Source organism: Plectropomus leopardus, chromosome 21 (genome assembly GCF_008729295.1).
Source record: "Plectropomus leopardus isolate mb chromosome 21, YSFRI_Pleo_2.0, whole genome shotgun sequence".
Taxonomy (NCBI): domain Eukaryota; kingdom Metazoa; phylum Chordata; class Actinopteri; order Perciformes; family Serranidae; genus Plectropomus; species Plectropomus leopardus.
Window position 1 is genome coordinate 21,697,903 of NC_056483.1, and position 27,198 is coordinate 21,725,100.

Below are 27,198 nucleotides of genomic sequence, written 5' to 3' on the forward strand. Positions count from 1 at the left end.
GGAAGGTTAGTTTGTACTGTAGATTGCTTTATTGGAGGCAGAGCGGAGACACCGGCAGAGTCACATTATTTGAGGCGCTGGTGGATTTAAAGGAAAACTATGGTTTACTACAACCTTAGTTTCATTTTGTAGCTTTGGCCATCAGATTTTACCAGTCATGATAGCATTGATCCCATCAGAGTAATTGCTAAAATCTCAGAAAAGTGGCACAGAGGCTGGAAGTGGTTCTAAAGGACCGAGAAACACTTGTGATTGGATAATAATCCTAATAATAATACTTTATTTCAAGTAATGCAGGAGAGGCAAACCAGGCAAGTGTTTTTGGGCCCCTCAAAGACTTTTTGGAAAAGGGGTCCCCGATGGTCACTCATATTGGCCAATTTTGCAATCACATCTATAACCACTCTTAAATCGCCCATCAAGTCATTACTCAGTGTACTGCCACTAAGCCCTCCCAATGTCCAATTTATGGGCTTCTTCACCTTTGACCCCCCTGGCTCCCCAGAGTCTAGGATCAGCACTAAAGTCAAGTAAAGTCAGTTTTATTTATACAGCCCAATTTCACAGATCAGAATTTGCCTCAAGGGGCTTTACAATGTGTGCAGCATAGGCCATCCTCTGTCCTTTAAACGCTTCTTTTAAAAATCCCTCAAAAATCCTTTAATGGGGGGAAACCTCAAGAGGAGGAACTGAGGAGGAATTCCTTAATGTAAACATTACAATATAAACAATCCAAATGAAAAAAAGCAGCTTCTAGGTGTCACCAAACAACTAAATCCTGCGTCACACGACCTCCTCGCTGCCATGTAATCTAGAAAGAGGATGGCTGCACAAACAGCTGAGCTGAAGCTCATCATCATTCACACAGATAGACCAGAATGAATGAAACAAACAAAGGGAGAGAGAGTAAGGAGGAGAGGCTGAATCTTCTTGAGGATAGAGATCTGGATCCTACATGAGGAATGATGCAGACAGGAGAGAGAAAGAGAGCGGTCCCAGGAGAGCCAGCGGTCCAGCACTGAGAAGCATGAAGGAGTTTAACTATCACCTAGAAGAATAGACCAAATTATAACTGAGGGGGAAAAAATCTCAAGACAAACAAGATGATATATACTTAGACATAACTTTTATTCTATATTTGGACCCCCATTAGCTGCCACTAAGGTAGCAGCTACTCCTCCTGGGGTCCACACATGGCAAATGAACAATATATGGCTGTGTTTGTATTCAGCCGCCATATGCCTGTTTATTCATAATTTAATGATGTATACATCCTGATACAGGCCTCTGTGTGAATATAGGCCAGTCTGTAAGTACTGCTCCTCACCAGCATGCTGGGTTAGTGCATTTAGTCTGCTCTCCTTGACTTGCTGTCTTGATTAGAGGCCTTTTATCTATCAGCCATTGAGGTGCATGCTGTGTCTCTGTATTTTTAACACAGGGCCACGCTGTGTCATTTCTTGCTGCGCTCTCTCTTGTTCGTTCCGTCCTCTCTCCCCTCCAAGTTTGTGTTTGATGCATTGTCATCTGTTCTTTTAAAAATCTCATCCGTGCACATGATGCTGAGAAAGTAAACACAACACCCACAGCCAGTCAGCCACACACACACACACACACACACACACACACACACACACACAAAAGCACAAACAAAAGTGCACTCAATCAATACAGTAATAACCTGCATATCCAAGTTATGGCTCAACAATTGATACAGGAACAAATCTGTCCAGGGTCCATAAATCATTTAGCTGCAGCCTTCAAACTCATTCCAACATCATAATAAGTACACCGGCCGAGCAATTCCTCCGAAAACAATGTGGTGCACAAAGAGTTTGAGTCTGACACAGGGGTTTTATATTGTTTGCTAAAACGTGATTTTAGAAAGAAACAAGGTGTGCAGAAATGTCTGAGGATGGCTGACTAGCAAATTCACAGTGGTTATAAATCGACGTATAAATCACGGGTTCAAAGGGGGAATTGCTATACATCACCTCTGTGAACTGCTGAGACATAATTTACAGGGAATAATGACTGTCTACCCTCTTCCTTGTTAGGGGATAATTTCTGTTCAGGGGCCGTTTCATAATCAAGTCTAATGAAGAACACTTAGCAAGAAAAATTGCCTCCGTGTGCAGACTTTGTTTTAATTTTCATCCCTTATAAAGGGCACTGAATGATGCATTACCTTCTCCCCAAATCCTCCCACTGCATAGAGGAATACCTGTGAATATTCCTCAGACATACAGTGTTTTTGTAGTCTTAAACTGAAGGAAGATACATCTCATTTAATCTAGGTTCACAGGAGCATTCAAGACAGAAATAGAAACAGAAATATTTCACAAATTTGTGATCTGACTTTCAGTAAGATTCAATCAGTGCTAAGCGAAGGAGGCGGAGGCAGTGTGCATACGTCTCACTTCCTTCCTCATCGAAGATAGGTCAGACTAAATTCCCAAGAAGATATTTTTCATGAAAGAAGTAATCAGGTTTAATTAACTGACACAGGCAGAGGAGTGAGACTGGTGAGTTCGTCTCAAACTGGTGGAGAATCGAAAACCAGTGATTTCTCTCGGGAGATAGTTGAGCTTATGCTCCCAAATTCAGTCTGATCAATTGAGCTGAAGCAGCTACAGTTGATATTTTCACAACAACGATGCATCAAATGACAGTGTTCAAGGTTTAAGTTCAAGGTTCATTTATTGTCATTTTATGGTAGGATATGGAGGGTGAGTCTCACAGCCTGAGGGGAGAAGCAGTTGTTTGTCAGACAGCAGCAGGGTGAACTAGCTGTTGCTGGGGGGCGGGTATTGTCTTTTAATAACCTTAGGGCCCTGTGCAGGCCCCTCTTCTCACTAGGTGCATTTCCATTACAGATTTGCACAAAACTTAAGAGATATTTTCAAAATGTCAATAAAGCGCAATTGCGAGATGACTGCAGAGAATGAGGAAGAGAGAAGAAAGAAACATTTTAACATTAGCAGGTTTATGTCTGTTTCAGCCACGGCACTAACTGTTGTTATTTCCAATCGAAGGCGACATAGGTGTGTTATGCTAGCAACGGTGGAAAGGCAAGCATACATGGGAGTGGCCACTTGTTCACCTGGGAGGTGGTAGTCCAAGATTTAATAGAGGTATTTTGGATTCAGCTAGTTCCCAGTTCCTACCAACAAGCGGGTAAACAGTAAGGTTTGCAAGTGGAATATTTACTTATGTATTTTATGTTGTAGAACAAAACGAGAACGTCTCTTACGCTTGTGTTAACCACTGACCTCTTTTTAGGCATCTAACCAAAAACCCATTAAAAAAACATATTGACTCTGAGATGAGGGAACCGGAGGTGCTGAAATGTTAACTATTTTCCATTTTAAGAACTCATTACTGGGGTTCTTCAAACAACAGTTTCTGAGCTTTTTTCACAAGGATGGAGATGCGAGATGACCATGTCAGGTTCTCTGAGATGCCTATTCCCAAGACCCTTAAACTTGCTGATGGAAACAGGATTGCGTTTCTTCATCTCCTTTTTCTAAAATCAACTATCTCCTCTTTGGTTGAGCAGTAAGTTGTTCTCTCTGCACCACTCCGCAAGATTGTTTATCCCCCAAATGAATTCCTATCATTGTTTGTAATCTGGCTGATGATGGTGGTGTTGTCTGCAAACTTGAAAGGGATTGCTCAAAGTGATGAATCTATGGAGAATTCCCACCTCAATCTGCAACTCCCCTTGGCTTTCTGCTCTCAGCTCATTGTTGAGTTTTCCGGCTCCCAGCGTGTCTGTTTTGGTTCACTCTCAGTGCTCTCATAGCGTTGTTTTCAGCCACATCAGGCAGCTACTGTCAGTGAAAAATCCACTGTACACAATACCTGCACAGCACCAAACAGAACATACACACAATAAAAGACAACCTGGTGAACATGGCGCATAATCTGACAAAAAGAGATACATTATGTCCCTGGGGAGTTAATGGAGACCAAGAACAGAGTTAAAAGGGAGAATGGGACACAAAAACAAAGACCCCGAAGAAATGTTGCTTTGTGGATATATATATAGATAAGCAACTGTTTGCTAACAAGATAACCATATAAACTTGAAACGTTATCACATCAGTGTTTGTGTTCAAAACTTGCTTCCGCTGCCCCCAAGTGTTAGATTTAAGGCATATAGTCAAGACATTTGAACTTCAAACTTAACATAGAGGAAGAACAAAATTGTGAATTGAAATAAAATAGAACAGAAAATATAAAAAAATACCGAAGCAATTTAAATATATAAAATGACTATATATATATATATATATATATATATATATATATATATATATATATACTGTACCTTTAAGTGTTGAAAGTGCAGTATGGCTGTGACCAAAACTACTCTCAATTTACTTTATGGTGCACTATGTTTGCCCTCCACCATCTTTTTTTAAATTTTAATTAAGTCTGAATTCTGAGTGTGTAACTTGATGCACTTGACACTTCATTGTGTCCACAAGGTGAAATCTTTTGACAAAGACTTGAGGAAAACTGACTGTGTTTTTACCACAGTCTTCACCTCATTTACTTGATGCAGGCTAATTGCTGAGAGATGTGGTCAGATACTTCTCTGGCTTTCAATCCCTGGACAGATCATTTTCCTTTTCCCCCCCAAATATCCCCTCATTCATTATTTTTCTTTCTGTTTCACTTATTTCACATCCTATCCATCCCTTCCTCATTTATCTTCTGTTTTTCTGTCATCCTTCCATCCCAAAGTCTTTCCATCCAACCATCCCATTTCCATCTGTGTAGTCATCCTCATCCAGCTCTCCCGCTGTCTCTTGCCTCACCCACCATTTTTCTGTCACCAGCCTCTCCTCCTTCCCTATAACCGTTCATATGACTATTTATGAGTGCAGTATTTCTCACAGTGGGGCCATGTACTAAGTGAAAGTAACAGGAAAGATTGGGGCTCTTCAGAAGCTTTAAGCTCTTCGGTGGAAGCCATCTATCAGCCTGACAGACTATCACCTTGATGCAGCACAAACACAATCGCACGTCCACAGAGGCCTTATGCACATGCACACGTTTTTGTATGTATGTGTTCCTGCAAGACACACAAGAGAGTCAACTCACACTAACTGGAGACTTGTGGTTTGATCACAAGTCATGAGTGCTGGGTGAGGGAGTGTTTGCAAGTATGTGTGTTGGTGTGAGTGTGTTCAGGCACGGAAACAGCTCTCACAGTGCATTAACATCATCCATTGACATTGAACAGAGGCCATAGAGCCAAATGGCTCTTTCTACAGTAAGTGGTTTAGAGGAAGACACACATCAGAGCTTTGCGGGAGACGGAGCCACCAGCAGCTGCGGTTTACAGATTTTACCACAGCTATAAGCAGTGGTGTCATGTAACAAAGTAATAATACTTTGTTACTTAAGTATTTTATTTTTTGTGGCGAATTGATACTTTACTTGAGTTTTTATATTTCTGTCAACTTTTACTTTTACTCCACTACATTGCCCAAATAAAATGTGTACTTTTATTCCACTGTGGTGGCTGTGGCTTAGAGGTAGAGTGGGTCGTCCTCTTATCAGATGGTCAGCAGTTTGATCCCCTGCTCCTCCAGGCAACATGTCAAAGTATCCTTGGGGAAAATACTGAACTCCTGATGTTGCATCATCTGAGTGTGTGAGTGCGGGTGAATGGTTACTGAGTAGCAGGTGGCACCATGTATGGTAGCCTCTGCCACAGTGAATGGGTGAATGTGACATGTAGTGTGAAAGTGCTTTGAGTGGTCAAAAAGATTAGAAAAGCGCTATACAAGTGCAGTCCATCTACCATTTACATTTCCCCAAAGCAGTTACTTACTTCAAAATAGGGAGGGACGGGATGAAGGAAGGAAGGAGGAAATGGACAAATGGAGGAATGGTAGGGAAGGAAAAGCTGGATTTCCGATCTTTAAATCCTTAAATTTGTAAACAAGACCTTGTTTTCTTCAAGTGTTTTCTTCACTCCATTTTAAGAACAGCATTTACTTGTACCTCTAATTTTAATTCTTAAGAAAAAAGATAAATTACTTTTTATACTGAAGCACAGTCAATATTAGATACTTCAAGACTTTTTCTCGGGTTATATTCTCATAGGTAACTTTAACTTCTACCAGTCATTTTCTGATTTTAAAAACATAAACAAAACTGTACTTTTATTAAAATAGTGCTTTCAGGTACTTCATTCACTGCTGACTATAAATGTAGGAATGCAAACCTATGGACAGAGTTACACTTTTAACCCTTAACACCTGGATTGGCATCATTTTTTTGTGCTGCATTCAGACACCTTATACAAGCATGAGCAACTTGGAAATAATGTCCCACAAATTGCAAAAAAAAAAAAAATGGTTAAAGTTGACAGAAAACAAATGACCTGGGAATTAGCTGGGGGAATTATTAGATAATGTAAAAAAATTTGAAAAAATTGGAGAAAAATAAATAAAACAATATATAGCACATTCTAAGTGGTAATTTCAGGTTATTTTTCTTGCAACCTTTAACTTTAATTTGTTGCAGATTTTTGGGACATTTCTTGGGTGAAAGCAGGCCAATCTGCTCCGCTGTGTTAAATGGTTAATTTGCCATGAAGGTGAATTTCAGAAGGAAGAACATATACGTTTCTAGACATAATATGATTAATATATCTAAACAAGGCCATCAGCAGTAAAGTCACTTCATAAAAGTACAATAAATACACTTGCAAATTACTTATATTTTGGGCTGGTTTTAAGTTTTAATTGATTCCATACCTTATACTGTTTTTAGTCGGTATATACAGTCTATGTTTCATATATATTCTTATGTGGATTTTTAATGTAAGTTCAACTTTATTTTGAAAGTGACACTCTTATTTTGAGGATGACGTGGCAGCTGGAGGCTAATAGCTTGAGGAGGGCACGTACTCCAGTGTAAACATTTCTTCCGAACGAGAAAAATACTGTTTTTATATATTGTTTAGCAGGTGGCCAAAAGGACACAAGGTTAGTAAAAGTTTCATTTCATTTTGTATGTGATATTAAATTTATTTACAGGCCCTTTACATGGGTTTACCTAGTTCGAAGATTTGCGTTTGTAGCTTACAATAGCAAGACTGCTATATTAGCTAAGTGCGCAGGTGATTTTCATGGTAGTTAATTAGTAACATTCATGAATGTTCACGTTGTTCGCCAATTAGCATTTCACCAAAACATAAAATATGTCGACTTTTTTTTGCATAACTCAAACTTCATAATGTTGATTCCTCATGGAGTTTCAATATTGTCTTTATTATCTATAAACAAGGAAGCGAGACTTTATACACATTTCTCACAGTGGACATTTTGACTTGTCCTAGTAGGAAAAACACAGGTGTTACTAATGACTTAAATTAATGAGGTTATGCCATGCTGTTAGAGGACCCTGGAACTGGTAAGTCTAATTGGAATGCAGACATTATTAATATTATTGATTACATCTATGGTTTCTTGCTCTACTTTCAATGTCAGGACCATTTACTTAAATGAGATTTGTTCTCATCACATTATTCTCTGTATTTTCTTATTTATTTTAATCGCCCAAAATGCAGTTTTTGGTTAAAGCTACATGTAATTCACACAGACTACCAACATTTCTTCTTCTGTGTTGATTTTACTTTAAAATAGTTAGTGTTCTACTCTGCATTCGTCAAATAGGCCTTAATTTATTGTGTGTGAACATGGTTTTCAAGACTGACTAAAATAGTTGAACTACACTATGTTTTCTGTTATGTATTGTTGAAGCCTTTGTGAACAATTACTTTGAAAGCCAGTTAATCAGCAATCATATGGAAGCTTTTTTTTTGCTGTTTTGCATATCCACAGTTTATGGGGTACATAAATATAATGTAATACATACATGTTTATGTTGGCACATGGATCAGCATGTAGACATATTTTAGATAGAAACCTATTTATTGCTCACCTCACATATCTACATTTATCCACATTTGGATGCACCAGTGGTACAAAAATAGACAAAACTCTTCTGCAAGTATATTTTGTTTGTTACAGGAAAATATTGTAGGTCACAGATGCCAGTGAAATGGTTCCGTGGTATCATGGCAGTAGCCCTGTACATTATAAGAGGGAGGATAATGTTTTTCTACTATAAAGAATAGCATTTGAGAAGTTTTATGGATTTTTATCCAGATTGGGCTGGGGGTAAACTTCAACGACAAATTTGTTCTGAAAGACTCATTCACAACTGTTCTTCTGACTGAACATTAACTTTTCTCTTTCTGTCCGCAGGTCGCAAGTTTGTCATCGCCAATGCAAGAGTGGAGAACTGCGCCATCATCTTTTGCAATGACGGCTTCTGCCACATGTGTGGCTACTCGCGTGCTGAGATCATGCAGAAGCCATGCACATGTAACTTCCTGTACGGACCTGACACCAAGCGGCTGGCCATCGCCCAGATGGCGCAAGCCCTGCTGGGATCGGAGGAGAGGAAAGTGGAGATCAACCTGTACCGCAAAGATGGTAGGAAAAAACCCATTGTTTGAGTGTTTTGAGAAGTGTGTGTGGAATTAGGAGAGTGTGTATGGACTTGTGTGGGACATGTATATGGAGATGATCTTACTGTGTGTAAAGATGGCAGTGTTTGGACATGATGTAGTTATAGAACTGTGGAAATAGATTTTAACAAAAAGAGGGTCAGAGTGTTCATTCCTTGTGTTGGGATGGTTCTTAACAAAGATTTTGGAAGAATATGTTAGCTATTGTGTTTGTGTGAGTTTGCATTTATTAGGATGGATTGAAAGCATTTCTGTGTGATTATATGTGAAATCCTGAAGTGTTTAAATGGTTTTGTCACTATAAAGTGTACTTGTTAGTCAGCTGGCTACACTATCTGTGCAAGGTGTGCTGAGAATATTTGGCAGCTTATGTTTATGTCTGAACTGTTATGTGTGAGTGACCTGACTTCTGTTCACTGATAAGTCCATGCTGTGCTTTGTGTGTCTTGCAACTTTTTAGTGCCAGCTTTCTTGTTGTGATAAGCTTGGAGTGCAGAGAATGCAGTATGGTACATTTGGACCTTTTCCAGCTTGTATTTACACAAGACTAACCTATAACTGTGATTAGACTACAGCTGAATACCTTCAAAAACAACTTGAATTCACACTGACACTTTGATATAAAATTCATGTCAGAGTTAAAAACATAACAGAGGTTTGGTTGCATTTTCATGAAGTAGTGGAGATTTCAATACACCTGACCCAAATTAACCTTTATGGTTAGATTTACTTCAAAGGGAAGTCAATAGGGAAAGCCCTCTGAGAATTCTGGAATTCTGAAATGGCAAGAGTGTATATGTCTACACACATGCCAACTGGACCAGGACCAGGTAACAGGGCGCTGGACATCGCAGCGATAGACGGCTGCCATGGTGATAAAGAGCTGCCATGGTAATAAAATCAGCAACTCCCTGAACTATGGCCAAAGCATCTGCTGGACATTTTCCACCTGTAGACAGACACCAGAGCAGCAGGGGGAAGGAAAGAGAGAGAGAGATAGCGAGAGAGGGAGGGAGAGAGAGAGAGAGCAACAGAGCAACAGAGTGAAAGAGACAGCGACTAAGAAAGGAAAGGAAAGGGAGGGAGGAGGAAAAGAGCTTGAAACAAGCCAATGAGAAAAAGAGGGCAAGATGACTAAGTGCAGGAAAACAGTACAGCTCTGAGAAGTGAGGAAAAACCAGTGAGTGTGAGGTGGGATAAACGAAGTGAGAGAATGACTGAGAGAGAGATTGAAAATGTGTTTTTCAAGTAATCTTATAGTGTTGATGGTGGTGAGAGAAATCCAGTAGGAAAAAAAAGAGAGAATCACTGAGATGGCGCCAGTGGTCTCCTCTTCAGTGATACTTCTGAGGAGTGCTTTGCCAATCCAACCCTCCCCTCTGCACATTTCACTTTCCACTGTTTATACTGGAGATGTGGACACACACACACACACACACACACACACACAAACACACACACCAGCGATCCAAAGTACCTTGTAAAAAGCTATAACCCTGTTTATAGAATTGCAGAGGTGTTGTCATTTCTGTCCCACTAGCTATGTTAACGAGAGTCTGCCATGCTAACACATAGTTAAAGGCTTTGGTAGTGACAACATTTCATGCCTGCAACGGCCTTGTGCCAGTATGGGAGGGCAGCCGTCAAAAGCTGCTGTTGGCATATCCTCTGCAGTAGCTTGAATGTACCCTATCATTTATATGTATGCATGTCTGCCTCTGCCTCTGCCTCTGTCACTGCGCTGTGCTGTCATTCTGCTGTGATCTATCGATTAGCTGTGTGATCAGCAAAATGTGTTAGGCCTATTAATTTCATAAGGCCTATTTGTTTTTGTCAGTGGTTGAACATACTAAAATTAGTCTCTTATGCTCAGTTACTTGTGTTTAGACAGTAATGTGCAGCCCGAGTTGCACTCTAGTATCCTAATGCGCACACACTTGGCACAGTCTGTACTCAGGCATGTTTTGTAAAAACAAAAGTATTTCTGTGCATTTTCAGTATTAACTCTCTAATCAGCTGATGCATGTGGGATGTTCAGTAAAACACAGGACACACAGTGACAGTTTTTGGAGTGGTCAAATTTCCCTCTTTCGTTATGGGACGGACGTGACCCCCGGTCCCCGTGGAGATTACATACATGGTTGAGGGCTCTAAATCGTGAGAAATACGGGAGAAATTGAGGGTTGGCAAGTATGACTGTGACACACTAGTCATGCATGCTAGCTCTCCAGCTCCCTGGAAATCAATTTTTTTGTCCACCTGCCACTGTTAAGATTGTCTAGTAGATTAAAAAAATCTACTAGACATCAAAAACCGAGATTCAAAAATCTACCAGCCACTCAATAGATTACCATGGTCTTATTGCCTGGTGAGTGAAGCAAATCTAGTAGCTCCTTGTATATTTTACCAGCATCTGGCTGATGGCTGGTGCTTATTTTGACTCCTGATCCATCCTGAATGGATGGACAGTTCAATAATCCACACGAAAAACAAAACAAACAAAAAACCCCTACAAAACTTGCTGTTGTCCTTTGATGGCATTTTGGTCTTGTCTGCTCTGATTATTTTGGCTGGCAGTTGACACACCAGTCATAATTCTGTTTTAATGAAAAATTCTGGCATTTGCTTCCTATGTTCTTTACCCTCTGGAAAGAAGGAAATATAAGTAGTAATGAGTGAATTAGCTTTAAAATCGACATATGTTCTTTTTAAATATGTTCAGGGAGCTGCAGACACGCAGGCAGCAGCACAGAGAAGGAGAGGCTTAGCCCACTAAGACTCTGATATGTCACTATTTTCTGCCTTCTGCTTACAACTGGTAAATTTACAGCTCACAGCAACTTGATATGATATAGTCTCTGACCTTTATTTGATATTTAGTGTCAGCAAACAATGTTGTAGTACATTTCCAACCTGTCCTTGGCATCATTAGCTTGTTTTCCATATTACACGAGTGCTGCTGCCACACTGATTATTCTGCTGTGCCTGTTTTAACTTTAAAACTTTGTATAAAAAACAACAACAAAAAAAATATTTGTGTTAAACAGTCAAATCTAATTCGATTTACAAAATTTTGAGTCTGGTACAGCCAAAGTAAATGATAAATATTTAATATCATATAAATATATGTCCAGAGTATTATTGAGAAGTGTTTTAATAGGTATATGTATTAATAATCAATATCAGTGTTGACATAGTTATCAATAAATGATACCATCCCTACTAATGAGTGCTGAGATAACTGAAAAGTATAAAGCTATTATCTAGCTGTTATCGACTGTGACTGAGCTCAGCTGATTATACATAAGAGTATATGAACACACACACTCCACACCTTCACACCAGGAATACCCTGCTCTGTGAATGGAAATGTGTCAAATTGCCTTGGAGTTTGTAGAGAGGCCCTCAACACATTAACCAAGATATAGTTTTATGATGGTAAATAGCCATTTTGGCTCTCCTTTTTTATTGGACACATTTCTTTTTATGCCAGAGACACTGCTTCTAGGTTTATATTATAGTGTAGTGCATGTACCTAGAGGTGTATTGTAGCTTGTAAGTAAAGGTAAAGTATTTAGAGCCATTATGGCAGGTCATGTCTTTATCTTAAACGATACCTCTTGGCACCTACTGCCATTGGTTTACATCGGACCAAAACTTTTTTTCTGTCTATGTGCTGACCGAAGGCTCTTAAAATGCTCATGGATTTCTACTTAATTAAACATTTTGAAAAACAAAAAAAAATTCCCAGGAAGGTGTTTGTTTTATATATGTATGTGGGCAGATATGACCCTGGGACACTTTTACTCAGTCATAGTCACACACACTCAAGCACACAAAGACACAAACACAGAGTCTTAGGTAACCCCAGCGGGCCACCTCCAAGCCATCAGAGAGCTACTGATTGAACACCGTGGATGCGCCTCATCCATAATGCACACAAGGAGGAAACACTATGCCACCTCCTCTTGTCCCCCCTTATTCCTCCCCTCCCTAACTCATCTCTCCTCCTGCAAAGGCAAAGAGGGGAAAGAAAGAATAACCTTTCCTTTCATCTCCAAAAGTTACCTATGCAGTCAGTGTGCAGGCGTCTGTACATTATTTGGAATGGTGGGACTGTGTAGCTGTGACCCATACTGTACATGCATGCAGAGAACACAGGCACATACATGAATACACTGCACACACACTCTATGTGCACACAAAGGCTTCATCTGAGCCCATTTATCTAGTGCCAAGCTCAGACATGAGCCTTCACAAAGATGGATCTCCCTTCTCGCTCTCACGCTCAATTGTCCAACTCCAATTGCTCACCAGCTTAATCAATCATGCTCCAGGTAAACTGCAATAGGAAACTGGCACTGAGCATGTAGAGGTTTCAGTATAGAATGGGCTACTACCCCTGTTGGGTATTACCTGTAAGTCTTTGAATCTTCTTACCAACTGTGTGGTTTTATGTTTTTGGGGGGTGGGGTCGAAGGGAAAAATGAGAGCATAGGTGTCTTGTTGTGTTGAAGAAAGGGAAAATATCACCAATGGGTAAAAAGAGTGAATAAAACAGTAGTCTTTTTTAAATGGATAGATATTCCCATCTATTCTCTCTTGAACTTGCAGTCTACAAGCTCCTGTTTGTCTACGAATCTGTCATTCTCTCTTCAACTCAGTCTTTCACCTTTTCTTTCTCCTTTAGTCTCTCTTTCTCTCTCTCTCTCTCTCTCAACCCGACTAGTTTTTCTGATCACCATTTTGTGGCTGAACATTTAGTTATCTCACCAGGGCCCCGCCCCTTTGCTTATTGAAAATTGAATGTAAAGTTCTTACCAGATGCCACCTTTTGCTCCAGTATTCAGGAGTTTTGGGAGAGTTGGAGGAAGAGAGAGGGCAGTTTCAGTGCCTGAGTCAGTGGTGGGATACAGGCAAGGCCCAGATAAGACTGTTCTGTCACCAGTATACTGCCTTTTCCACAGCTGGGGGCCCTTGAGACTCTGGAGCAGAGTATTAGGAGTATTAGGCAGGTGGAGGTTGAGTTGGTGGGGAGTGACTGGGGGACGGGGAGGAGAGAGAATTTGTCTGAGCTGCGCAGGGATCTGGGGGTTTTCCTCCAGGACAGAGCAAAGGGTGCGCTTGTGAGAGCTAGATTCACGATGCTGAGGGAAATGGATGCTCCTAGCTCCTTCTTCGTTGGCTTGGAGAAGTTTTCCGAACAAAAGCAAATGCATTGTCTGCTGTTAGCAAACAGGCATGTCACACATGTGGTGGGGGAGATGTGGCAGGAGGATGTCAGGTTTTAATCTGAGCTGTATGGTTCTGAACTATGTGACCCTGTATGTACAGAGACATTGCTGGAGGATTTCCCCTTTTATTAACACAACAAACTGAACTCGACTCCCCTCTGACCTTTAATGAGCTGTCCAAAGCAGTCTCCCAGATGACTCCTGGCCTCGCCCCTGGGGTTGATGGTCTGCCGGTGGACTTTTACAAGGCATTCTGGGACATTGTTGGCCAGGATATGTTTTTGTATTCGTAAGTGCATCAGGGTGGGGAAGCTTCCTCTGAGTTGCCAGCGGGCAGTTCAGTCAGGATCAGTTGTTCCTCATGGAGCTGGACGGAATGAACAGCGGTGTTGAAGGACTGGCGTCTGCTGAAGAAGACACGAGAAGAGGGTGTAGCACCAGGTCCATGGGTATGGGAGGAGCCTGTTTTCCATAACCCTTTGTTCTCTCTGCAATTGGTGCATTCCCCCACCTTAAGACTGTGGCTCATGAGAGGGGGCATCACGAAGCTGTTACATCTGCTGTCATCTGAGCGAGTGCGATGGAAATCTCCCCAGGAGCTGGCTCTGCAGACTGGACTATGGTCCCTGAGACTGTTGGACTGGTTTGTTGGGGAGGTGCTGGGGGTTCTGCAAGACTCTGCTGGAGAAACAGTGCAGCAGCACCATGGGGGAAGAAAGTGCTGGAGTCTCCTGCTCTGCAGGTGTCAGCAGAGAACGGAGGCTGGCAGGAGGAGGGTGGGCTGCTGTCCTTTACCACCCCTTGTTTGGGGCAGTTTGGCCAGGCCAGTGGCAAGGCCTTATACACGGTGTGTGTGAAGGTCAGGAACATCAGGTTTTTGCAGGGCATCAGTCAGGATGAGTGGATGGGGTTGCTGGGCGAGGACATGAGGGGAGGATCCCTCACCGGGGCCCTGGCCACTCGTTTCTTGGTCCGGGCAGATCCAGGGGTGGGTGATGGGTGTCCTTTTTGCGGAGTGTCTGAAACTGTCATGTTTTTCTTTACTGTCAAGGAGTCAGTGGTGTTCTGTGTTTCCTCAAGGGTTTATTTCTGAAGTTATGACAGTTATGACAGTTTACTGTGTTGCTGGTTGCTGATGTGTTGTTTTAAGGGGCTAGTGGGTGTGTATCTGTGTATGTGTGTGAGTGTGCGCGTGTGCATGTGTGCCTATGTGCATGCGTGAGCATTTGTGTTGGTGAGTGGAGGATTTTATAAAGTTGATTGGAGAGGCACTTTTTCCGTTGGTGTTGTTTTATTAAAGAGTGTCAAAAGTCTCCCTCTCTGTCCCTGTTTTTCTCAAATTGCTTGGCCTTACCATCTCCTGCTGTCTCTCCATCCTTTTCATTGACACACAGTGTCTTTAACTTTCTCACCATCTTCGTCTTTCTGTCTCTCTCTGCCCCTTCACTATTGACGAGAGAACATTACTTGCCATCAGGCTGTAATGATGTAGCAGAGTGGGTTCGAATACCAGTTGTCTGTATCGAGGGCCTATGAAGACAGTTATCATGAGCTAGATCAATTCAAGGATGTCACTGATGTCAGTTGAGCTGCTGGAGCAATTCATAATCCTATTTCAAGAGATTGCTATTTGACAGTTCTCATCTGTAACTGCAGAGTTAAGACAGGTTACAGAAATCCTTTGAATGCATTTTTGTTCAGGATAATGTAATCTTGTCAAAATGTCCTCCAGAGGTTCAAAGGGAAATTTACATGTATTTTTTACATTTTTTATTTTTTTTTTAATTTGGCACAATGAAACTGAGTGAAAAGCCAGGTATAATATAAACTCTTTCCCGTCACATAACTAATGCTTGTAATTATGGCAACGTCATTTACAGATGGCGACCGACTTTATGATGGTGTTGTCAGTCGTAGTTCGTAGTTTTTCTTTTATCTTGCTCAAAAATCGAGTTCTCCTCTCAAACAAATTATCTTTTACGTCAGCCTTTTTATATAATATTTTCAATATCCAGAATTTAGCTAGACACTAAGGCAATGTCATACTCAATTCTGCTTGCTTAAATACATCTTGACAAAACAGAACTTAATGCACTTACAAGATAATATGCATAGAGATGTGCTTTATAACAAGGAAGGCAAATTGCCTGAAGTTGATATCATTCAACACATTGCTCTGTACACATTTGAGAACTCGCTTTGGCCTTTGCAGTCTTTATTTGCTGACACTGCACTGAAGTGAAATCGAGTATGATGAAGAAATTGCTTTCACAAGGCAACACTGTCAACTGTGACGTTTCACCTGTTGCAAACAATCAAACATGATTGTGCAAGGAATTTAGTTATTTGGCCAGCATTAAAATGTCTGACAAACAGGCAGACAGAGGTCAGGAGGAAGGGTAGACAGATGGAGCCTTTCAGGTAATATGCCACATTAACGATGTGTTATGGCTAAATGTCCAATGTTTGTTACATCATGCCCAATTCAATACACATCCATGAACAGTTATGTCCTTTTAGTCCAGGGAGCCAGGTGCACTGCGAACACCCCCTCTCTTTTTCCCATGCTTACCTGCCATCTGCTACAGAAGCTCTGCATGCCCAAAGCACCTACCTCTCATTGAACCCACACTAAAAAACCGTCTATGTTGTTGTTTCCTTGGTAAAAAAGGGGCTAGTTAGTTGTGATGATGAAGGTAGGAGGAGAATTGTATCTTTATTTGAAAAAGTTTAAAATTAGACAAACAAAAACTAACCCAAACAATAAAAACAGACCAACAAATCAAAACAAAACTAACAAAATAAAAACACCTACAATAAATAACATACAAGCTCAACCCTAGCATCTTCATGTTTAATCAATTCAATGTGACAATATACTGTAATTTTATCAAATTAATACATTTTTCATCGAGTACCACTATCCTTCATCAGTTACTAAACTGCTAAAGGACCAACCAAATAATTCATTAAGTTCTAACCACTCCATAGACATGCTATGACTGGTATTGACTTTTGTTCACCCATGAAGAGAAAGAAGAAGAAGAAGAAGAAAAAAAAAAGCAAGACATATCTCAGACTAAATGTAGCACATTTTTAAATACTCAATGCTAATAATACCTCTCCCCATATCATTTCAAAGTGAGTTAACTTATTCTTTTCAGTAGCTATTATCTTTTTCATATTCTAACAATAACATTTTTTTTTCTTTTTTCTACTGTAACAATATAGGAGGGTACTTGGATTTCCAATGTTTGAGTATCAATTACTTCAATTACTACTTCATTTATGAAAAAAGGATAGCCCAACTTTGTGGATACCTTACTGTGTCCTGTAACATTGTTAAATTGTGCCTCAAATGTCTCTGATATCCACTGTTCTATGTCAAACCAAGTCTTCTGAATTTTGCTACAGTCCCTCATTTTATATTGCATTAAGCACAGATTTTCATTGGCCGTGATACCGCTCGTTGAATTCACTTCATTCACTCCATTTTAAATTAATATAATCTGTGCATTTTCAGCATGGATACACTGCTATTCTCTTGTATTTTTAACTATATGTTGTTTCTATAAATCTAAGCTGTAGGATATTTATAAAGCAATTTTACAAAATCTATGGTCTCTGACGGGAAATTATATTTTTCTTAAACTTTGAATAAAAAAGGCCACTCAAGGCGATCAAATGCCTTTTCTACATTCACCGCCATCACTAATAAGTCTACATTGTTTTTTTTGTATGTTGTATTATGCTAAAACATGTTCTCAGTGTTTGTGAACATTGTCAATATGTGCAATGTCCTTTATCGTAACTGCTTAAAATCAGCTGTGATCCTCTTTTCGGTAGCATTCAGGTTAGTGTGTGTGTTTGCACCTCATACATTACTAGCCAAGTCTCTGTTTTTTCAACAGCTGTGCTGTATGAATGTCAAAAGCCTTCTTGTATTGGTTTTGAAGATACAGTAAATCTCTAATGCAGAGTATTGGCATATTGATAATTGTAGGATATAGACCAAATCACGGTGATGTTGTGCTAACAACAAAGATCACTTCTGGTTAGAAAATTGGCCACTGTTTTGAATTGCTGAGGTGTTAATTCAGCAGACTTGTTTATTTCTGTTGTCATTTTCAGTAACTGTAAAATATGAAGATATACAGTTGAACACAGTAGTCTGACCCATCTGACATTTCTGTTATGCTCATTTTACGGACTGTGTTTCTTTGCTAACATCTTTTCAACCAAATCTATAGGCAGGGAAGCTTAACAATGTACTGCTGTGGATGAGGATCACAGCAAAGCGTATTTTCGCTACGTAAAAGAAATCAATATCATATTGTAAGTGTAAGTGTACACTGCATTTGAATATTTGCTCTTCTTCACCTTACACAATAGCAGTGTTAGACCAGCAACTCTGCAGTTTGGTGGAGTAAAATGTTTTTTTCAATGGGGACTGGTGATTTTGATATAATGGTTTCAATTCTCCATATGTAAGGGCTGTTTTATGGCAAGGTAGAGCAGTGAAAATATTCTTAATATAGCATATACTTAAACTGGTATTGATTTTTTTTAGATGGGCATTTTTTGGGTGGCTTGATACAAATCACTTCAGGCAGAGTTTGCTCAGTGCTGTTTGATTATGTGTTCGTGACACGGTGGTTTTCTACCCATAAATTATTGCAGACAATTCAGTCTATGGAGTTTTGGGAATGACATTCAGAATTCTGGCTTCATAGGCGCTGCTTTTACTATTCTCAAGAGGTGTTTGTGCCATGAAATGTGCCGTTATACAATCTAAATATAAAATTCTTTGGCATTTGGTTACAGGTGACCTTTTGCATAAGCGTAACAAGCAAAGCATTAAAACACATCTGACTGGCAGTTGTCTGCTATAAAACCTTGAAATCTCTGGAAAAAGTCTGGTAAAACACCACCCCACATGCAGACATAAGCATTAGTTTTTCCAGCCTTTGTGACTGTGGACTGCAAACACCCCCGGGCATTATGAAAAGACTGTCTTGAGTGTGCTGTGGGTCTCAAGGACTAGCAGGTGTCTATCTGAAAATATGAGTGTCCTAGCAGCGTTGTGCTGTGATAATGCAGCAAGCCCAGAGGAGCAGGCTGTCCTGTGTGACTGAGGGGACTCTTGATTGCCTAGCAGCGGTAGCTAAGCACAGCACTTAGAGACCTGCAGCCTCTCTGGAGAGGTTAGCACTCTACACCAATGACTGCCGTGGATGATCCCACCTCCAACTAAGAGCACATAACGCACGTACACACACGCACACACACACACACACACACACACACACACACACACACACACACACACACACACACCACACACACACACACACACACACACACACACACACACACACACACACACACCTAATGCTGTCCGCTATCGCCCACACAACAACAAGTTGCATTAGGTTTTTAACTGAAAGGAGAGGCGTCCATTTTTAAAACAGAGATGGAGAGCTTTTTGTTTTGTTTGAACAAATGAACAACATAATGACATGAACTCTCACTTTGGTATGTGGTGTAACAGGATAGAGAACAGAGGAGATGGGGAGGATAGAGAGAGGGTTACAGTGCAAACAGGGAACTGGAGTCAGCAGCAACAGCATCACCAATTCATGATGTACCTTTACACACTACAGATTATGATGCAATACAAAACCTTCACTATAAGTTCACTGGGCCTGGGGCCTATGTGTTAGGTAATGCTCTGAATTGGATCACAAAATACCAAATTATGGAGCTTCATGATCAAATTACACACCGCTCTAATTCTAATCTTTAAGTGTAACTCTTGGAGTCCATGTACTGAGCTCACAGTGTGTATCTGTGTTAGTGTGTGCATCTCCCTACTCTTTTTGATGACGCCCAAATAATGAATCATGACATGTTGAAGTGCGATAGGGCAGTATTGTGTGTCCGCCTCATTAGTCACCCAATGTCCTGTAGTAGACTGCTCTGCACACTTGCACACACATACAAACATCCTCATACACACAGTAAAGAAACAGACACTCAATAGAAACATAGCACTATCTGAATCAATGCAGGCATTTACAATGACACATGCTCGAGGTTATGTGAAGTAATGCTTTGTGTGTGTGTGTGTGTGTGTGTGTGTGTGTGTGTGTTTCTTGGAGTGCAATAATAGTTAATATCCATGCTGAGTACAAAGCGCTGACCCTATCCAGTTCAGGCTAAGAAACCAAATTTAATTCAATTTAAGCAGGCAATTTAATCTTGCCCTTGGAAGTGGCTTATTTAGATATACCCGTTATCTTGTTGGAATCAGCAGATACAAATCTCTCGCTTAGTTTAGAGTCCTAGCTGATAAATTCAACGTTGTTCAGGTTGCCTGTTTGGGCCTTTGGTGACACACTGACTGGACCCAGGCCTGTCCCAAGCCCTACCATGGAGTAAATTCATCTTTGTAGGCTATAATGTGCTAATCACTAATCACAGCAATGACTTCCTAATCACTGTGTTTTTATAATAATTTTTTTCACTCAAGTCTGACTCAAACCAGAGCTGCGATACAAAAAAAATCAGCCAAGCTGACCTGATTTGGTGGTAAATGTCAGGCTCTAATATATGCTAAGTGAACCATAGTTGGTTTCACTGTCTGATTATTGTACACGAAGAACACCTCAAAACAGAGTGCCTAAGACATCATATTTTGTGGCCTCTACCTGCGTAGATGATGTGGAAACAATTTAAATTTCCAAGTTCAATCACCATTATTCCTCTCACATGCATTTGGATGTAATCTGCTCTTCTATTTCACACATGCACGTTTCTTTTATTAATAGCCACATAAACATGCACACTGTAAATATACATATGAATATACTTGTGTGTCTCTCACCCAACACAGCTTACGAATACATGTTTTAGTAGAAATGGTGGTTGTGTCTCGCACACACATGCACACACACACACCCACACACACCCTTAAATCTTTGGGATTACTTTTTTTGCAAAGGGAGGCTGTCATTACTGAATGGATGCAGGTAAGCCATTGTACTTGACTGAATGAGGCTTGGTTTGAACAAACCTAAGAGGTGTGTCTGTGTATTGCGTGTGTGTGTGCAAGCTCAATATAAATTTGCTTTCTACGAATTTGTGGACAGGTTTAGTCCATTACCCCAGAGCATAGACTCCCTCTCTTCTTCTCTCTGTGTTATACCCTCTTATTCACTCTCTTGTTAGGTTTTCTGCAACCCATACATCACTATGCAAATTGCTATCGACTCTCCTGTTTTACATTTGCAAGCTGGGATGACCGTCTCTCAGAGTAGTCACTTTGACTTGGTTTTGTCTTTGTGCCAATTCTGAACTCATTCACAACAAAACCACATATTTCACTCATGGAGGAATCCAGTTTTTTTTTTAAATCATTACTTATGCCTGGCTAGAAGTGTATGGAGGTGTATTTACTGGTAGAGACTCTGCCCTTTGCCTGCATTTTCTTATTTTCTTCACATTGCTGTGTTTAGGATGTTCTTTGGCTCCAATCTTTGGAAAGTGGTGCGCAGCCCCTAATCATTAACAGCACGCAGGTAAGGTTAGGACTTTATGAAAAGGTAGCTACCAGGTGCTAGAGTGTAAACAGCAAATGTCCTCAGAGAAACTACAGAATATACAGACACAGGCCTGTAAAAGTGCAAATGGTTAGTTGATAAAGCTTTATCCAAAACACAGTAAATCGGAGTTTGCTTTTACTTTTATTTTCACTTTTTGTAAGTGTTCATTAAAGTTTATTTAAATATTTATCATTTACTTTGCCAAATATTAATCAGTTACTTTTTAGAATCCACATGAACCACTCTTTACATAAATTAGATCCACTGCACAGCATTTAAAAAGACAGCACTGGTTCACCTGTTAATGCCATTAATACCCTCTTCCAAAACAATGGTATAGTACATGAGGAGCAAATTCCATTTTTTTATTTAAACACACTTATGACTGTTGTGTTAACTGCATGCTGAATTCATCAGAGCACAGAAGGTCAGATTGCTTTCTAAGTTACTGTATGACTAGTTGCTGACAAGCTATGAAGCATTCAAAATACTACTTTTTAAACTGAGCGCAGGCTTACTCCACATAAGCACATTAGGGCTACATTCCATTACTTCCAGCACAATTAATGAACAGTGAGGGCAAAGCAGCATCATGACAGTGTATGAAAATGCTATCCTCTCTTCACTTGTTCAGCTGACTTTAGCGGTTTAAATAACAAACATTGTGTTCTTATAGAAGAAATGTAAACTAGGTACAGACACTTTCCTTGCTTGTGGGCTTATGGTGTTGCACTGCAGCAGAAATGTAGGAGAAACACAGGAGTTTGGCATTGTTTTTGGTATTAAAAATCTATATTTTGTTGCTTGGTGAGGGTTCCCGTTGGTCCGGTGGCTCACCAGGCCTGTGCCGTTATCGAAGAAACACTGACAGTGCAGCATGTTTATCTTTCTCTCTTCGAGCCTTTATCTATCTTCCATTCCTCTTGTTTCCCTTCTTCTTTTGCTGTCTTTTCTTCAAGTTTTGTCTAGACATTTCCAGGCTACAGGGTGCTGCTGTATATGCAATCATCAGACACAGAAGTACAGAGGTTCAAAGCAGCTCTTCTTGCACTGTTATTATTCTGTTTCTTGCCACACTAGACTAATCTGAATATGCATGTGTACAGTATGTAAATGTTTCTCTCTGTCTATCCCCTTCTAAGTTCAGTGCGTGAGTGTGTGTGTGTGTGTGTGTGTGTCTGTGTGTGTGTGTGAGAGAAAGAGAAGGAGAGAGAAGAGAGAGACTGTTGTGGAAAGTCTCAGTGGAAAGGGTGTTTATGTGTGTGGAAACCTCAACTGTAATATGAATAGGGGTATCCTGTCCACTTGCGTGTATGCCTCACAACGCACACATACACACACATACCTCACATGCACACAAACAACCTTTCACATATCAGATTTGAAAGGTTTTGTATAGAGAAGGATTGTTTTTCTCAAGATTGTAATTAGTGTTTCTAATGTTTCCTATGACAGTGCAACCACAGCAACAATGTTTGAAGGTCTACCATCAGAGTAGACATCTGTTCGTTCAAATCATTAATGAATATCCTGAGCTGATGGCATTATTTCAAAACAACTACTGTAAGATTTCTACTATTGTTTAAGGAAAAGGCCCCAAAAAAATAACTTGGATCTAAACAATGTCCAAAAATTACCTTTTTGACTTACCAGTCAAGAGGGCTGTTAGATTAAAAAAAAAATCCACTGGCCAAGCATGTCTTTTACTGGCCAAAATGATAAATTAAGTACATTTCATTGTGATAATAGGGTATTATGTTGCATACAAACTTAAAGAAGAGACCAGAGCAAAATCTTAAGCAAAATTATGTTAATACACTGAACAACTCATCACCACAGCTTCAGCATGTGAATAATTTCCCTCTGTAGTAAGCAGTGATGCAGTATATATGACTAGGGCTTTTATTGTGAAAGGTAAGAACTGAAAGAGTGAAGCTAATGCACTGCCGCTGACAGAGAGCTTGCCCTCTTGGTTTAAACTTCGAGGCCTCTGTAATATTTTATTACCTTCATGTTGGCGAGCAGCACACCGGCAGCAAGTAAAAGATAGCAGATCGGCTGATGTCCTTTATGTTAAACAGTGCCACAAAACTGAGCACTCGAGACTGTCAAGTTTCGCATCATATAGATTTGTGTGTGTGTGTGTGTGAGACAGACAGCCTAAGAGCACTGCTCCCAGTGCACCCTTAAATGACACCAAAACGTGGTGGAGACTCAGCATAGTTTTCTGTTACATGACTATTTTGGTAAAAACATTTACCCACCAGTGTGACTGATAGCCTCCTGAGATTTACACTGCAAATACCCGCAATTGGCTTTAGGCTGTTGCTAATTTCAGACCCAGGTAACAGGGCAAAAATATTCTCAGCTGTTAACTGCTGACGCACCATTCAAGTTTATATAAAGAGTGACATTCTCTCCTTTGTATGCAGATTATGTGTAAATCAAGCTCTCTTTGCCCCCTGTTCCCCTTAACCCATCTCCACTAAGCTGAAACAGTGACAGAAAATTGACACTGGAAAAAAAGTGGGAAAAAACAAACAGCATAAAAAAAAATAACAAACAAAAAAAAAAACTGCCACTGAAAAAAAAGTGACAAAGTGAAAGATTTTCATTGAAAAATATCCAAATGCAAACTAAAGTAAAATAATTTTGAATGTATTTTTATTATCTAAGGAAACTTACTTCAGTGCCAGTGTTTCCTTTTTACTGCCAGACATTGTCATTGTCAGACACCTACACAGAATATGTCCGATTTGAGACTGACAACCAGTGAGACACCATAAATGACAGACAGTGTGATAGATGGATAATGTGATACTGTGGTAGTAGGTGCAGTGAGTCTGCCTCCTTCCCTTACGGTCTTGTTAGCATACTCAGCAGTCATCCATCTTGCCTGCTGTTCTATGTCTGTGCCACAGTGAAAGTCTGTTATACAACCAATTGATCCATACAGTCATAAAACCTTTTTTAAATGTATGTTTTCTATTGTACATGAAGTGACAGTTAGTGGTGTATATCTCAGTACTCAGATACTGGTCTGTTGTAGGAGCTTGAACTGGTTTGATTTGATACAAAATGTCTGAACCGGCATTTGTCATTATGACACATTCTGGCAAATGGTGAAGTTGCCTACATCAGCAATGGGGTGCGGTGTCTCAGCGCTTAATAAAACTAGAAATAAGCCATATGACAACCTAAATAACATAATATTATGTTTGGTTATTGACAGATTAACGACCCACTAGTGTCAGACTGGCTGTGGGCAATTAACTGATGAGCTGAGCACCAGCAAACTTATGGGATGTTAAATTTCAGTAGAAGTGGGAGGTGGGATAAGTGGCACACGTGCTTGTTTCCTATAAAGTTCATGTGTTTATAGGGGTAAGGAGACAAGGCATGGCAGAGTTAGTCTGTCAAGGAAACTAAAACTACACCAATATGACAGCCTTGTGGATCTGAAGCCAACAAATAAAGTGTCTGAAGTGGCCATGGCCAGTGGCCAGCTGGTACCTGGTTTGTTAACATGATGTAACAAAAGTGCATTTTTAAAGGATTTAATGTGAGCAGAGAGCTGCAACGTTATGCAGTGTGACTTGGTAGTCAGACTGTCACTTGCTGTTAGGACACAGTGTCATTATATTTTATTTGGGGGAGTAGCTGCTGACTCCTAGTGGTAAAAATTATATGTTTCTTTGGGAAATTCATTTTGTGTCTGTGGTAATTATCACACAAAGAAGACATTCCACATCTATCATATCACAAGGATCTATTTATCAGAGAAAAACCGTAAGGTATAAAGGATCTCTGATTTAGCATCGTATGCAAATGCGTTACCCTATCCCCTAAATTCCACCGAGTCTGTCAGCGGCACATTACAGCCCTGGCTCGACCTCTACAGTCGATCGCGGGTGTTCTAGTCAATGTGCGTTATTCCACCGAGGAACCTCAAAACGTCTCAGCAGCGTCAGCTGTGGCTTGCCGCTCTGCTCTGTGTTAAATACATGGTGGGTCTATTTTTGCCGGACACAGATAGCAACTGCGTCAAACTGCACAGAGCAGATCATACCAAGCAGGAAGTGGAGCAGCATTGCATCTGGTGAATTTTCAAATTAAAACGGCTTGCAAAGACTCAGGATCACGTTTAATGTGACTAAAACATTACATCAACCACATCTGCTCCTTCTCCTTCCAGTAGCCCTCTGTATTTTGTCCAGCAGGAGAATTAATGCTCCTGATAACATTCACCATACATGAAACGGACAGAAAGTAGATCATAATTAACAGCACTGCATTGTTAACAAAAGCACTTAAAATCGTATCTCCCTCATTTCTATTTTGTATGATTAAATTATTAATTATCCATCTGAATAAGGTCAATATGTTTTTAACTAAATCACAGCCACAAATCTTCTAGCTTTTTCATGTGTAACTGGATTTATTTCTACTGATCTGTATAACAATCAATAAGTTTTTTTTTGTTTAAACTGAAAAACAGCCAAAGTTCTTTGATCTACTTCACTGTGGCAGGACTGCAGGGTGCAGCCCAACAAAGGGCCATGGTAGAATCACTGCAATCAAGGAAAAATGAAGAAATAAGCACAATTTCATATGGTCTACATTATCAGCTGGCAGGATGCTCTGCTTCTGAAACGCTTAACAGATGCTCTCGGGAATATAGAGCCGTTTGGAGGACAGAGCAAAACAGCACCACAACCGTAATGCTCTGGACATAAGTATTCTGTGCATTAACTTCAATAGTCAACTAATCAGTGTTAAGGGCAGTGGTGGTTGGCATAAAACACTACGTGATATGTTTTATTATAGCCAGTTGTACAGATTGGCTTCAGATGAAGTGATGCACTTTGCAATGAAGATGGAATCCACTACCATAAAAATGGGCTTTACCCATTTTTAGATAAATACATTGTTCTGTATGATGACTGGTTGGCAGGACTGTGCATACAGTAGCCTGTCTCTAGTGCACTGCTTTAGGTGTTGCTCTGGCAACTGCTTCATAAAATCTGAGGAGACTTATGGGTCCTGCCGTGATGCCAGCTGGACTGACCTAACACAGCACTCATCAAGAGTGATACACACACAAAACCATTTTAGAGACAGTAATAGGGTGAATAGGTAGAGCGGGTCCATTCTTATAGCTTTATAACTTTATTTGCCTGCGTGGCACTAGTCCATCAGAGCCTGTCAATCAACCCCCACAGGAGAGAGCCCTAATATCTGCCGGATGTGTTTTATTCTCCTTCATGGTGCAAACACTCAGCTGGCCTAGCTCTCTACATTACTATCACTCCTTCATGCTGCTGAATGCACAAATGAAATGGCATTGGGCAGAACAAGAATGGCAGATAGAGTAATATGTCATTAAACAAAATGGTTTGAAAATAATATTGAGGTACTTTTAGGCTGTATCCCTATACACAATATATATCTCAATATTTTTGAAATCTCCTCTAAACTGATCTATAGTACTAAATACAAAGTCAACAAATAAAGTACAGTTACAGTTCAATTAAATATAGTAGCCTGATATAATAAAGTTAAATAAAGTTTTCTTATAATTAAATAAATCAAAATGGAACACATAGTGCTCTGAATTAGGGAGGACATGGATTGTCTCAGGCCACAAATGTTGATTTTTTTTGTGGACTTGAAGCTTACAGTCAATAGATGGATGTTAGCGTTAGCAGAAAGTTCAACTGTTACTGCGAGTTTACAAATGTGAGGATTTATTCACTTTGAGCAGCAAACAAACTGACAACTGCACAATTCATATATTACA

The 27,198-nt window shown here is 40.1% G+C and overlaps 1 protein-coding gene across 1 annotated transcript in view; it reads left to right on the forward strand.

Annotated features, from left to right (window-relative positions):
* The window catches only part of kcnh2b (potassium voltage-gated channel, subfamily H (eag-related), member 2b), a 354,032-nt gene that overhangs the window by 28,959 nt on the left and 297,875 nt on the right, over positions 1–27,198 (forward strand). Inside the window, 1 exon segment of the mRNA XM_042510198.1 lies at positions 8,295–8,525. Within this exon segment, the coding sequence (XP_042366132.1) occupies positions 8,295–8,525 (231 nt within the window).